This window comes from Octopus bimaculoides, chromosome 15 (genome assembly GCF_046866305.1).
Source record: "Octopus bimaculoides isolate indiv1 chromosome 15, ASM4686630v1, whole genome shotgun sequence".
Taxonomy (NCBI): Eukaryota; Metazoa; Mollusca; class Cephalopoda; order Octopoda; family Octopodidae; genus Octopus; species Octopus bimaculoides.
Genome location: NC_142942.1, coordinates 23,725,538 through 23,741,180, shown reverse-complemented (window position 1 = coordinate 23,741,180; position 15,643 = coordinate 23,725,538). Strand labels below are relative to the sequence as shown.

The 15,643-nt window shown below is 39.4% G+C and overlaps 1 protein-coding gene across 2 annotated transcripts in view; it reads left to right on the top strand.

Annotated features, from left to right (window-relative positions):
* The window catches only part of LOC106874102 (GTP-binding protein Rit1), a 38,735-nt gene extending 24,390 nt beyond the window's left edge, over positions 1-14,345 (top strand). Inside the window, exons 1-5 of one of the 2 annotated variants that reach the window (XM_089363587.1) lie at positions 8,376-8,456; positions 11,698-11,754; positions 12,484-12,557; positions 12,976-13,167; positions 13,776-14,220. In XM_089363587.1, coding sequence (XP_089219713.1) covers positions 8,411-8,456; positions 11,698-11,754; positions 12,484-12,557; positions 12,976-13,167; positions 13,776-14,021 — 615 coding nt within the window. In that variant the 5' untranslated portion in view covers positions 8,376-8,410 and the 3' untranslated portion in view covers positions 14,022-14,220. Of the gene's footprint in view, positions 1-8,375; positions 8,457-11,697; positions 11,755-12,483; positions 12,558-12,975; positions 13,168-13,775 lie in introns of those variants that run through there. The other variant, XM_089363586.1, reaches the window with a different exon arrangement.
* Positions 14,346-15,643: the final 1,298 nt, after the last annotated feature.

Here is a 15,643-nt window from a genome sequence, read left to right as displayed (position 1 = left end):
GTAGAGTCGACCTCGGCAGAATTTGAACTCAGAACGGAGCGACGGGCGAAATAGCGCTAGGCATTTCGTCCAACGCACTGACGATTCTGCCAGCTCGAATACTGACAAAGGTGATGGTTTCAAAATTTGGCACAAGGCCAGCGAGTTGAGGGGAGGTGTAGGTCAGTTACATCGATCCTAGTGCTTGATTGGTACTTTATCGACCTCGAGATGATAAAAGACGAAGTCGAACTTGACGAAATTTGAACTCAGAACATAAAAACCGGACGAAATACCGCTAAGCATTTTATCCGGCATGCTAACAATACTGCCTGCTCGCCAAACAATAACAATAATAAAACAGGCAATTGTACCATATATTCAGGAAATCTAAATGAATAACAAAAAAATATACATAAAAACCAAGTTTCTATTCTTGGCCCAAGGTCACAAATCTAGTTAGAGAGAGGAAGCGGGGGTGGGGTCAATTAAATCTGTTTTTATTACTTGATTGGCTACTTTTATTTTGAGTCTGGAAGAATTTAAAGATAAAGTTGACCTTGGTGAGTTTTCAACTTAGAACTTTAGAGACAGAATGAATAGAGCAATTTTTTTCTGACCGAGTTTCCGAACGATGTCCTTTTTTTTTTTCTTTAATATATTTTAAAATGAAATGTCTTAATTTCTATATCTAATTGATTGTATCTGATTAAGGTTTCGCTTGACCGACTAGGTCTGTCTCCTTCGAGGAATCTGGAACAGATCTAAAGAAGCAAGTCTCCTCTTAAAGCCAAAGATAGAATAAAGAGTTTTTGAAACTGGAAAAGTGTCGAAAGTTTTGTGAAGGTCATGGGTGCTGCTGTTTCTGTTTTGGTTCAGTTTTTAGAAAGTAACACCTCATAAACAAGACCTGATGAAACAGGGTGATGGGTAAAAAAAATATTCTTTTAATGCCCATTGCAGAGGCACATGATAGAAAGAGCAAAAGGCAAACTCGGCAGTTTGGCTGATTTATAGTGGCCTTTTAGTTTGATGTGGTAGATGCATGGATAACAGAGGGGTGCACCCAAAAAAATGATATGAATAATGATAATAGAGCATGCTGCGATGTGGACAAAAAACCACCCAGACAGCTCTCTGCTCGCATCAATGTAGGTCTGCACCGTTGGAGGGAGCCAAACTGTCAGAAGGTGTTAAAAATAAAATTATTGTGAACACCAGTCGACAGAAAATGAAGCCAATATATTCTTTTCCATTCTAGGTACTAGGCCCGAAATTTTTGGGGAGGGGCCAGTGGATTAGATCGACCCCAGTACGCAACTAGTACTTAGTTTGTCGACCCCCGAAAGGATGAAAGGCAAAGTTGACCTCGGCGGAAGAAGCCAATATATTGAAATACATTTGTGTATAAAGTGTCAAGCTGTCATTATACGATCGAATCACTGAACTATGTCTCATTGCATCAGTGGCACTCTACGAACTAGTTTCTGGCACATTACCTTCAGAATCTCCCAGATACAGGGTGCGAGCAATCTGGCCATTATTCCGAGACGCCACTAAAATGCACTCCATGAGTTGTCACTGGCACATATTTCATTGCATCTCTGAGATGCTGTCTTCGAATGTTCTGGTCGTTTTACTATTGCATCTTTGTGATGCGGTCTTCCACTCCATTTCTGAGTATTGTGTCTGCGACCTGGTTACAAGCACTATTCATTCCTATGCCTATCTGAACTGTAGTAGAATGAATATATGTCAATGACCGGGTTGTATACTGTTTGGCAACAAACTTTAGTCAAAAGTATATAAAACTTTTACAAAATAAAACAAAAGCCAATGTATTTATGGTAGATATGGAGGTGTTTGGTTTGTTTTCTGGTCTCTCGTGACAGTTCTGCAATGTCAGTTTTTGTCAGTTTTAACACTCGATCATAAATCATTCACCAAATATGTATAATTCCCCGCAATCTGTTATCGGAAATGTTCTGGCTATCTCTCGCAAGACCTATAACCTTCGAAATGTGACGTAATATAACTTTCCCGAGTCCAAAGAGAAGGCTATACTCCCTGTCTGTTTTCCTATCATTTTCCCGTTTACGCTTAAAGTCCCTCTCAAATAACCCTTTTTATGGTACGCAATGTTTCTCGTCTCCAGATGATTGTTTAACCTCCGAGTCAGCCCTGACATAACAGACTTTATAGGATCCCGTGGTGTAAACGCAATAAGGATTTTTGTTCTTCCTAAAACTACATTGCTCCTTATGTCTTTCTTTTTTTTTTTTTTACGACAGAAAGGATATTTGGTTGCTGTTTCCAGCAGATCAAGTGATCACGTAGAAACTTCCCTGTTCGTTCCTGTTTAGCATATAGACCTCTCTGTGAGGTTGATCCTTTTAACAGTTGTGGAGTTTCAGGCATTGAATATTTCTTGGAATTCAACCCCGTCTTTGTGAGACCTTTGTGTCCACACTTGAGGACTGTTGTAATTCTTATCGTTGTCTAAGTGACAACATACTGAGTGGAGATGTTCATATATTGAATAAATGAGGGGCGGGGATAAATTGAGTGGAGACGTACATTCTGAGTGGAATATGTACGTGCGTGTGGAATGGCAAGTGGTACTTTATGACATTGTCTGGACTGGTTATTAAACTCTCTTTTCTCGTCTTTCCTTCTGGGAGAGTCGTTGCTGTGTCTGTGGAAGGTTCGACTCTGTGTGTGTGTGTGTGTGTGTGTGTGTGTGTGCACGAATGCATACATAGCTACACGTGATCACACAAATACCAGAAACATCTGTATTACAGATAGAGGATTAGTTTTACACATCAGACGGTCGTCACACACACACACACACACACACACACACACACACACACACACACACACTACTGCGTATGTGGGTGTGTTCAGATGAACACATCCTTAAGTAAACAATATTTCCATGGGGAGACGACAACTTCAAACAAACCTCTCCCTCTCCTCCTTATTGAGGGTTACAAAAGGGGTGGGGGGAAAACTCTTGTTTGACTTACTTTTTACTCTCACTCCCGCTATTACCCCCCTCTTTCCCTCTCTCTCTCACTCACTGAAGTGTAGTGTTAAGCTTGGCTTGCCAAATTAACATTACCTACCTTTTACTACTACCACCACTACTCCTACTGCCTGTACAGCACTCCTCTTCTTTTCACTCGCACTCAGTCTCAGCCTCCACTCTCACTCTCTCCCTCCGCCTTCCCTTACTCATGTCTCCCCTACTCCCTTCCCTTACAGTCTGTAATTGTCATTAGAAGAATTGTCTTGACTCTCTGCTAACGTTGGAACTTGCCGTCTATTTAGGTTGTCTGTCTCTGTGTGCTGTGGTTAGACGTCGATAATACTACCTGAGTTACTCAGGAAGCTAGAGTTTCGTAATACCAAAGTACTTTTTTTTAATAAAGTGATTTGGGTTCTCGTTCTTCCATTTGTAAAACTCTCTGCGTGTGTGTTCCTTGCAGTCGATCCCACAAACACAGGACTGAGTAAGCACTTTTATACTAAACCCCAATGTCACTGCTAAATTCGCTACACAGGGAGAGAAGGAGAAAAAAAAAATGATAGCGGTTAGAGAGGAGGGGTGAAAGGGTGAGATGGGTAAAGCAGGCAGGTAGACAGGCATGCAGACAAATAGACACACACACAAAAGTGTAAACAAAATGAAAACAGCTTTCTAGTTTGTATATATGTGTGTGTTTCTATGTAAGTGTGTACGGAATTGTGTATATTTATGTATGTGTACGTTGTATGATGTTGTTGGTATTTAGGCCTAGGTCAACCCTGATACCACAGAACAATTGTCAGTACGCTTCCTCCCGTGGCCATATCTAGAACTACATTATCTTACATGTACGTTGCACTTTATAAGATGATAGTGTAACTTGTAAAAAATTTGACTATTATTTCCATCAGATTGGTTGGCCACATGGAGCGTCTGATCCATACAGACTCTCCTTGTTGTAGTTGGTTGGGTAGGTTCATACGAATTGGCCTTTTCTCCAGGAAATCTTTCTGTTCCTCTTCCACAACTGGTAGAAGAGTGCAGGACATCAGATGGGCCTGGATTGCATCCCCCACTTTGGTCAGTTCCTCTGATATACAGGACACTTGTTGAAGAAACAAACAGATGGAGAGACGGACAGTCAGTCATTTGTTCAATTCTTGGAGTTGTATGGCTGGCACCTTTGTTTGACACCTGTCACAAGTGTGGCACAGTGGTTAAGAAGCTTGCTTCCTAATCATGTTGGCCTAGGTTCAGTCCGTTTTCCATGCTGGCATGTGTTGGATGGTTTGACTGAAGTCTTGAGAGCCAATAGGCTGCACCAGGCTCTAATCTGATCTGGCAAGGTTTCTACAGCTGTTTCTACCCTTCCTAATGCCAACCACTCCAAGAGTGCTGTGGGTGCTTTTTATGTGCCACCAGCATCAGAGCCAATCAGGTGGCAGTGGCATCAACCACGTTCGGATGGTGCTCTTTATGTGCCACAAGCATGGGAGCCAGTCAGGTGGCCCTAGAAGGACACTCTAAGATGTAGAGCAGTACATATATTAAAAATAGGGAAGGCCAGTTTATGGGATTACCAAAGGTTTCCTGTCCATAAAGGGTTTATGGCATATAATGATATGCCATAAAGCTAAACCCTTTATGGACAGGAAACCTTTGGTAATTCCATAAACCAGCCTTCCCCATTTCTAATTTAATATAATATAATGTGTGTGTGTGTGTATATATATATATATATACATACATACATATATATATATATACATAAACACGCACACACACATATATATATACATACGTATACATGTGTGTGTGTGTATAGTCATGTTAAGTAACCAGTTGGTAACATCAATGATACAGATTGTATTATCTCAGGATTCCCCCAAATACTTGTACTATGGACTTATTCTGCTTTTATACACACACACACATACAGACATATACATACATACATACTACATGCATACATACAAAGCTGAAGATCAGTGAAAAAGAAAATACCTACGCTGTACTATTGAGAAATCTGCAGTTACTCTATCCAGATTACAAGTTCAGGTTTATACCTGTAATTATTGGGGCCCTGGGATATGTAACACACTGCCTAAATACCAATCTTGAGAAATTAGGCTTCTCAAAACTAGAAAGGAGAAAGCTAATTCGAAGACTACAGATCCGATCCATCATTGGAACTGTAAAAATCTGTAAAACTTTCAAGAAGTTTTAAAAATATATATGAGCATGTCTATATATGCAACTATATGCATGACAAGACATGCATAAAACATGCAAATCTGCACTTACATACATACATACATACAAACAAAAATACCCTGTTGTTGATGTTGAAATTCTAATGAAGAAGCCTTGGATCTGGGTTAGAAACCGGTTCTTTATTGGCAATAAATCTTGAAATAAAACTGAACAATGACATGCATAAACAAACAAAAGACTGGGAAAATTTAGTGTTTACAGACAAACATTTGATTATTGTGAACATGCAGATATGCTTCACAAGGACACAGCTTGCATTATAATCCCTTCTGTACACTATTTCTATACATATGTGTGCGTGGGGTGGGGAGTAGTAGTGATGTTGAATTTTAAAATGAGAGATAAAAGTACTAGGTACATCAATTTTCTTGTCTTTCCTTTTAAACCTCAGCTTTCACATTTTCATGTTGGTCAAATGGAAACACAAAACAAATGACTTTGTGTTTGTTTCAAAAATTCACGAACAGCCATAGTTGCATGTTTGGTGAGTTTGCCTCAGGTTGAGGGCCACACTGAGTGATACTTTGAGCAAATGTCTTTTACTGTAATCCCTTGCTGACCAAAGCTTTGTCAGTGGATTTGGGAGATGAAGACCAAAGGAAGGTCATCATGTGTATGAATATGTGTATATAGTATGCAAATAAGGTTGTAATTGAAGTTGTGATAATAGGAGATAGCTTGCATGTTTCTCCTACATATACAACTTTGTAATTCCTATTAGCAAATGAAACATGTGTAATGGTGAAGTTTTTTCCAATCTCCTATTTTGATACATATATAATATGCACATGTTTTGCACTGTTATGCACTGGGGTTGATGTAATCAGCCAATCACCCTCCCTTGTAATTATTGCTAACTTTGTGCCTATAATAGAAAGGATTATGATTTGTCTGTCTGTAGTTTCAAAGAATTGTAGAATAAAAAGTTCTGTTGGGTCTGGGAAGAATCCTCATAATTAACTCTGGTTCGATTCCACTCGTTTATTAAAAACATCCGATTCTTGTTTTTTGTCAAAGCTTTTTCGTTGCTTTTCAGCAACTTTGTCAGTAAATTCACATAAAGTTCCTTATTTGAGAAATAGGTAAAGGTTAGAGACAGAAAGAGCATCCAGCCATAAATTTCTGCCTCAAATCCAGCCCTGTAGGACCCAAACTAACATGAACAAACGAATGGTCTGATGAATGTTAAAACTTCTGATTCTTGTTAAAACCATTAAAACCTTCCAAGAAGATATTTACTGATGGCTGTTAGGTTGATGAGTGAAGTTACTGACCACAGGGTTGCGAGTTCAAATTTTCAAACACATTTTCATTGCCCCACCCCGTATATATTCCTACCTCCACTTCCCCTACCTGCATCCCTCTCTATGCCACTCTCTTCCTATCTCAATCTCTACATTCTTACCTCTAACCATCCCCCTCTGCATCCCTCCCTATCTACAATCTTTCCACCCCTTTCTGCCTCTCACTCACTCTCTCTCTCTCTCTATCTCTTTCTGCTTCTCACTCACTCTCCCTCCTCTCTCTCTCTCTCTCTTTCTGCCTTACCTCCCTCCCTCTGTACCTATTCCTCTTCCCTTGGCTTCTTCCATCTCCACCTCCCTTCCATCATCTCCACCCCTCCCTCCTTATCCTCTCTCTGCGTATCTCTCTCTCTCCTCCCTTCCCCTCACTCTTCACCAATTATTTGATTGTAGTCTGTGAAATCTGAAGAATGCCCACACATCATTTCAAACCCACCACCACCACCACTTACTACTACTACTACTACTACTACTAATGTTACTACTAATGTTGTTCTCCATGTTCTGCAGATATTGTTTGTATCAGTGGGGCAGCATAGTAACTGTAAATACGTGTGTGTGTGTGTATAGATGTGTACATTTACATAAAGCCATATAGTCACACACACACACGCACACACACAATGTGTGCGTGTGTGCGTGTGTGTGTTTAAGCTGATCGTGGTGACTTGTTACTTAGCAGACTTCCTAAAAAATACATAAAATACAATAAATAAATAGATAAATAAAAACACGCACTTCCCCTGTCCTTGTAAGAGGGGAGAAGGAGAGCACTTGAAGCCTTTCTACCCCCTCCATCGCCCCCCCCCCACTCGCTTGAGAGGAGAGGGGGTAGGCGGGTCCCCAACACCACCTCCAGCCTCCACTCTCTCTCTCTCTCTCTTTCTCTTTCTCTCACACGCACAATGATTTTTGGCGACTTTCAACAAAAACTATTTTTCTTTTCTTTTTCTTTCTGTTATTCTTGTAACGATTGTTGTTGGGGTTCACATAAGAATTTTGGTTCTATTTCTGGAAACGGTAATTATCCAAAGACTTTCAATGAAACCGCAATCCTTATGGCCTTCTTTCGGGAGGAAATCCTTTCTTATTCTCTTCCTTACCTTTTCGTTTCCTTTTTCTTTCTTTCAAACTTGTTTTCCTAATTTGTTTTCCTCTTCTCAAATGCCTCCTTCTTATTCTCTTCCACAGGTTTCACTCATTACACTGTGGAGCAGCCTTTGTGCCATGGCTCTGCTGCCCATGTGCCATGGCTCTGCTGCCTTTGTGTCACAGCCTATATTCCTGCATCACACCCTTCATGCTACTGCTCAGCCCTCAAGTTGTTTATTTCTCATCATTGACTCTGGTACTTTTTCTTTGGTACTCTATGACCCTCAGGTGCCAGGAAAGTAAAATTGAACAGAGCAACAAGAGTTTAACTCCAGCTTTAACCAGATACTTTTACTAACCCTCACGGATCCTTTTAATCCAGTTACCATAACTCTCATCAATTCTGTTAATCTATATTTCTTCCATATTATTCCACGTTGACGGTGAATTGGTTCTAGTCTTTCTCATTCGCAAAATGAGTCCCCCCCTCCTAATTTTGCTCAGATTGCTTTCAATTTTGGTGTATCGATGCAAATCTGAATTTTGATTACGATCAGCCAATTACTCTATAAAGAATCTGATATTATTTGGAATAAAAGTTGAGAAATTTGGGTAATTTTAGCCAATCAACAGACAGCGTGGCATTAGCAGCTTGTTACTATGACAACCGCACGCTGTGTTGTGGTTCACTGTTTATGTTGATTTTTCAAACCTGATTCTTCACACCATGATTATCCCAATTTCACCCACGTGTTTTCTTTTAATTTTTCTGTGTTAGTATTTTTTACATATTTTTCATTTCATATATTTTTGGGACTCATTGACTCAGACAGCTGGATTTATTATTTCCCAAGGTTAATTCTGTTCATAAAAATTTTAATTAGGAGTATTTCTTAAACCATTGAGCACCAGATTTCTACCAAGTGTTGCAGGCACAGCAGTTGGTGTCTCTCTCAACTATGCCCTACACAAAGTAATCCATGGGATTACAATGAGAGAATTAGGAGGCCAGGAATTAGGGTGGGTGAAGTCATAGAAAGTCTCTCACAACTATTTCTGGCCCTTTCCAAAGGTATGCTAAGGGGCCAAATCCTGCTGCCACACGCAACCAGCAGCAACCCTCCCACTGCAGCCAGGGTTGGACCACAGTCTCCAGCAACGTCTAAATTGAGCCAAAGGCCCAGTTCAAAGACATGGAGATGAATTTTGATGTGCAGATACAGTCAGAACACCTTCTGCTGGTCACAGCTTCATGGTCTCCATGGCAGCTGTCCATGTAGCATTTTACAGCCTTTACTGTGTTTGTTCACACAGCATTGAACAGTGGTCATGATGTCAGCATTTTTTTATATGCTGCATGATTCATCATGATACAGGTAACACTTTTCCAATATTCAGATGGCTTCCAGCCCTCCATGTCGGTTAACTTTTTTCTCAACTACAACTTCAATCTTTATGCTCTCCAACGCTGTTGATTGTTCACCAAAACATCAAGCAGTCCTTGAAAAAATGGAGACTAAAACATTCATTCAATTTAGCCCAAACACTCTGTATAATTAATGTATCTCACTTTCCATACATGCATATACTCTGCATATATATATATATATATATATATATATGAAGGCATGTGAGGGGAGTAGCAGCAACAGTAACAGCAGCAGTTCCAGTAAAACCTATCCAGGGGAGGTTATCTGTCTATAAGCATCATCACAGTTGAATACTCAACTAAGAAGGGAGCTTGCTTCTACAAAGTCACTCAACCTGTTAAACATAGCAGCTGAATCCCTCTCAAATCAAACTCTACTGTCTTAAACATTAGATAATGTAGTCCTAGATAACCCTTGAAAAGGATGAAATGATTATAAGTGGATTATCTTAAATCTTAAGTTTTTCTTTAATCAAGTTTGAGCCTAGAGTTAAACAACAACAACAACAACTAAACCCACCCAAAATGTTTTTGTTGTGTTTTTTGTAGTCTTTGGCCAATTTTGACCCAACAGTTCTTGACACACCAAGTTTCTACCTGACTGGTCACCATAGCTACACACCCTGACATGCAGCAATTAACTGTATGAGGCGAAGTGGAACAGGGTGGACATTAATTCTTTATTGCTTGCATGTGTGTATGGAAGCTCCAAGGAAGAAGAACTAGGTGTTGGGATCAGTGCAAGACCTGAGGGTGTGTACAAAATAAGGGTGTCAAGGGGAGGAAACGATGAATAAATCGGATGTGTCTGAGGGGTGGAGGTATGAGACTAAGTCACTCCACTCCTCTGCTCCCTACGTAGGTGACTGGTCCAATACCTCTGACCTCTTCATATTGTAGTTCTTTGCTCTTCTGTATGTGTGTGTGTGTAAAATGTTGCTATGTTTATATGTATGAAAAGGGTGGATGTGTGTGCATGAGTGAGTGTGTTGCATATTTTCTTCAAAGCGGTCATTCTGTTAGTGCTACTTATGACTGCACGAAGGGGAAGGGCAAGTAGCTTTTGAATAATAATAATAATAATAATAATAAATAATGGGATGAGACAGGTGGATGTTGGTGGCTGTGGTGGTGGTGGTGGTGGTGGTGGTGTTTTATGACTGACTACAAACTAATGAGGTTAAATCTTTGGAAGTATGAAGGTGGAACAGTGGGAGAGGGGGAGTAAAGAGGAGGAGGGCCTAAGTGCATAACTGCGAGGGACAGGAAGAGATGATGTTTCTGTAATGTATTGTAGTAGAGGGGTGTGCATGTGTTTGCTGTGTGTGTGTGTGTGTGTGTTGTGGTCTCTCTTTCTCTCTCTTTCTCTCTCTCTCTCTCTCTCTCTCTCTCTAAGGGTGGCCATTTTTTGAAGTGGTCTGATGTTGTAGCATAGCCATGTGTATTTGCTTGTATTTGTATATACATACATAAGCTGGTAGTTGGTGTATGTATGTATGTGTGTGTGTGTGTGTATACACATGCTGTTTGTGTAGGTGGTGTGGTGTGGTTTTTGAGAGAAAGACGGGGGGGGGGGGAAATGTGGTGTGTGTGTGTGTGTCAAATTGTCAATTAAACTATGGAAAGATCTTTATCTCTAACGACTTTAATTAAGCCCTGTGTAGAAAGGCCCAGTGGTTTGGGATGGTTAAGTGGTGGGGGAAGGGATGTACGATGTGTTGCAGTGACTAAAAGGTTAAATTTTAAAGACCAGAAAGTGTGGCCTTTGCAAGGAAGGTCTGTCGCCACCACCAAACACATGAGGCGGGGAGGGGGGGGTCTGGAGAAGGGAGCCCTTACAGTCCTGTCAACCTGCTAGATATACCAACCAAACCTCATACAAATCACATCTTGTTGGCTTAAACCTCCAACATTTAAACTGGCCACATCAGGCCCAAATATTCTTGTTTTATGTTCAAACCAACCAGATCTGACTTCTCACACCTACCCTACAAAGTCATTCTAAATATAAGCACGTCAACGAAATCTTAAAGCTATGAGATAATGCCTGATTAATTTAAAAGGTATGTGAATAAAAAAAACGGGTCACAGAGTGACCTGGATGCTAAAGGGCTAAATGAGGAGGGACAAGTCTGAAAAGCAGGAGTTGGAATGGTCATGGGTGGAAGACATTTGGCAATGGGTTTGTTTGGTCAATCCTGACCTGAGATTAAGTAACAACCACCACCCAATCACGCAGTTTCACTCTCTTTACCCTAACATTATTATTATTATTATCATCAACATTCTCTTTAGTAAGGCATGAATATCACACAATCTCACGGCTTGCTATGACTATGTGGCTTTCATTTTGTATAAATGGCAGAATCAGTAGAGCATCAAGCCAAATAGTGTTGTGATATTTGGTTGTCTCTTTACATCTAGAGTTCAAGCCCTACTGGGGATTTTTATTTTTCATCATTCTGGGGTCAGTATCAAGTCCCATGCAATGGGCTAATGTTATCTAAGTTTCTGTTACCCAAATGTCTCTTTCTCACTAAATATTTTCCCATTATTAACCTTCATTATTCTCTCTCTATTTCCAGCCCTTGTCATCCAGTTTGTTTGCCACAGATTTTTAGAGTACCATGACCCTACAATAGGTGAGTATTTGTTGTTGTTCTCCTTTTTCTTTCTTTCTTTTTTTTTTCTTTGCTTGTATCTTTTTATTATTTTTATCAGATCTCAGCCTCGCTCAACCTCAACATCACCTGCCTCCAATGAGCTGAACATCTTGCAAGGATGCCTTTCAGCTGTAGATCTTACTCTAGTGTTCTGAGAGAAGGAACTAAACCTACAGACAAGACAACAAAGGCTCCACTTCAAAGACACGCTGAAGAGAGATCTGGAACCAGACACCTGGACACAAAACAGCCAAACATCAAACTTTCTCCTATTCCTTCTCCATTGAAGAATGACAGTGGACAGCCCAAAGAATATGGAAATTTTGAGATGATACTGCCAGATAGAACAATCATATGAGTTGCCTGTTGATGAGCGATGCTGCTGTTGCTGCCACATGGCCATTTGAAGTGGTGAAGGCAAGGCAGCAGCTTTGTGTGATGGTTATACAAGTCTTCTGTGATGGGGTGGGTGTAAAGACCAGAAGAAACCACAACACCCAGGTAGAATTAAAAGGAAGTAGCTCATTAAGATATCAAAGTATTCTTTAGACCAATGACCTGATTGAAATACTTTACAATAAATTATTTTCTCTGAGCTATCATAGCTATGATTTGTCTTTGTTGATCCATCTTAGCTATGATTTATCTTTGCTGTTGACTTATCATAAGCATGAGTTCTGACCAACTCCCATTCTGTCTCACTTCCAGAGGATGCCTACCAACAACAAGCTCGCATTGATGGGGAGCCAGCTCAGCTGGACATTCTGGACACTGCTGGACAGGTAGGTGACTTATGGACAATGGGGGTGAAAAGATGATGGAGTGGTAGAATGTTTGGGTAGGATGGGTATACCTTAGATATTTTACGGCTGTCACACATTTTCATAAATAAACACACAAACTGTGCTGGATTGTGTACACACACACACACACACACACACACACACACACACAAACACGCACCCATAAATATGATTCAACCAGAGTCTTTGTATGGTCAATTGATCTACTGGAAATAGCCAAATTTCTTTTAAAACAAACCCCACTGTTTTCAAAAAAAAAAGGGACCACGTGATCTAATGTAATCCTAGCTGTAATGTAATCATCATTGTCATCAATAACATCAACAACCCCATTATATCTGACAGCAATCACAAAAGATATTGAATTAAGATACACTGATTGTAATCTCCATTGCAGCCTGAATTCACAGCCATGCGTGAGCAGTACATGAGGAAAGGCGAAGGTTTTATCATCTGTTATTCCATTACTGACCGAAGAAGTTTTGAAGAAGCCATCACTTACAAGAAATTGATTGACCGGGTTCGAAATCGTGAAGATATTCCTATTGTAATGGTTGGCAACAAGTGTGATTTGGAAGAGATGAGAAAGGTTTGGTGACATTTCTTCCTCTTCACTTTCTCTCCACTAATATCTCACCTCTTTCTCTCTCTCTCTTTATTCTTGTCTGTCTATTTCTCATTGTCATTCCCTCTTGTGCTATCTCTCTCTCTTTTAGGGTCTCCCTTTCTGTTTTTCTCTTTCAGTCTGTCTCTATTTCTCTCTCTCTCTTTTAGGGTCTCCCTTTCTTTCTCTCTCTCATTGCCTGTACCGTTCCCTTTCCTTCAGTTTATCTGTCCTTATTTATCTCTCTCTCTCTCTCTCTCTCTCTCTCCCTCCCTCCCTCCTTTTTCTCTGTCTCTCTCATTGTTACTTTCTCTCTCCTGTCTATCTCTATGTTTATCATTCTCTCTCTCTTTCACATTCAGTCTTTGCCACCCCACCCCTTCAGGTAGTTATTTGGTTTGATAAAAATAACATCATTAAGTCACTTAATTAAGCGGAAAGATTAATTATTTCTATTTAAACCATTTAAATAAAATATTTGAAAGAATAATCGGGAAATACGAAAAATATTTGTGTATTTCTTGTTAGAATTAGTTTAATTAGTTAGGAAAGTTTAATTCGTTTCATGAATTCTTTGTTTGATTCTGTTGCAGGTTTCATCAGATGAAGGTTCCGCTTTAGCAGTTCAATTTGGTTGTCCATTCTACGAAACGTCTGCTATTCTACGACAGTGTGTCGATGATGTTTTCCACAGTTTAGTGAGAGAGATCCGACATAAAGAGAGAGAAGCTCTTGCTGCCATGGAGAAACAGAATCGCAAACGGAACCGGATTCGTCGGTTGAGAGCATTCTTTAAGAGTCTGAACATTTTCAAAAGAGGTAGCTCACAGAATTCCTGAACATAAACTGATCAAGAAAGCCTCTCTGTATGTGAGTATGTAAATGTGTGTGTGTGTGTGTATGGATGGATGCATGCTTGTCTGTCGAATAAAAGACAGAGACGGCAGGTTAAGAATTGGCAGACTGAACAAATATAAATAAACATTGTACAATAGACAAGATGGCGCTGCTAGAGAACTTTAGCTAAAACCAAAGAAAGAGGAATGCCCTACCACCTTTTTTTGTTTTATTTCTGTCCCTTAATGAGAATCATATTCATTTAAGACTATATTTCCTTTTTACATTCCTTTTCTAATGAATTCTAATGAAAAGGTATAACATTCTTTGGTTGTTTCTTTATAGACCTTGATTTAAAAAAAAAAATTTTTTGTCTCCCCCCAACCCCCATCATGCTTCCTCCCTTTCTTCCAAATCTCAGATTCTTGTGTAACTTCTGTCATGGATTAAACACAGACTTAAACTCTTAAGAGAGGAGTGACATGAGAAATCTTGATGAAACCAAAACAGCATCTCTACAAACGACAGACTGAATTCTTCTGAAGAAGCAAGATATATATATATATATATATATATATATATATATATATATACACACACACACACACACACACACACACACACACACACACACACATATATATATATATATATATATATATATATATATATATATATATATATATATATATATATATATATGTGTATGTATGATTACCAAATATATTAGACTCAGCGGAAGAGGCTGAGGATGTCTTTGTGTAATAAACAATGATTAATAGATTAAAACTGACATTTCTAACCAAACCTGAGCTGCTGCTCCTCTTTGTGTTGCAAATGTTGCAGCCTTTTTATTTGGAACCGTTTCTCTCCCTTTCCTCCCCCTTCCCTCCCCCACCTCATCTCTTTCTTTCTTCCTCTCTATCTACATCAGATTACCAAGTTACACAACAATGTCACGCAGCTAAATGAGTGTTATCACCATCATCATTAATGTCATCATCATCATTTTCACATGCTTTATTTCCACGTCATTATCACAAAAGACTGCTTTGTCAATGTCTGTCTGTCTGTCTCCCAACGAAGGCAGGTTTGTGAATGTCCATATTTGCTGAAATGTTCGCTGAAAAACTATCTGTTCTCCAGAAATGTCTGACTTTGATTAGGTTTCAACAACTACTAATTGGTCAACCATGACACCTATTCATGCACCTCAACATTTGGACAATTTGTAATTCCACCCCTGCTCCTTTTTTTTTTTTTTTTAAACTTAAATCTAACAATTGATCAACTTCCGATGTCTCACGTAAAAAAATGGAATTCCTGTTATGTAGTGAAAAATGTTGTCAGTAGTTACTCATAGAACTGGAATATTCTCTAAAGAATTTAATCTAAAAGTTTACAAAACCACTAAACCTCATTGTCTGAAGAAAACTTAAAGAAATTTTTTCTAATTTTATTTTAAATTTAAAATAAGGGAAACGTTTCTGTGTTGACTGAGAAATTAGTTCTGCAATTTTTGTAGGAAGAGAAAAGTGTTAAGTGTTCTGTTCATGTCTTCCCCAGGAATTCTTCAGCAATTGAATTGCCTCCAGCCAGAATTTGAGATTTGTGTGTTTTGTAG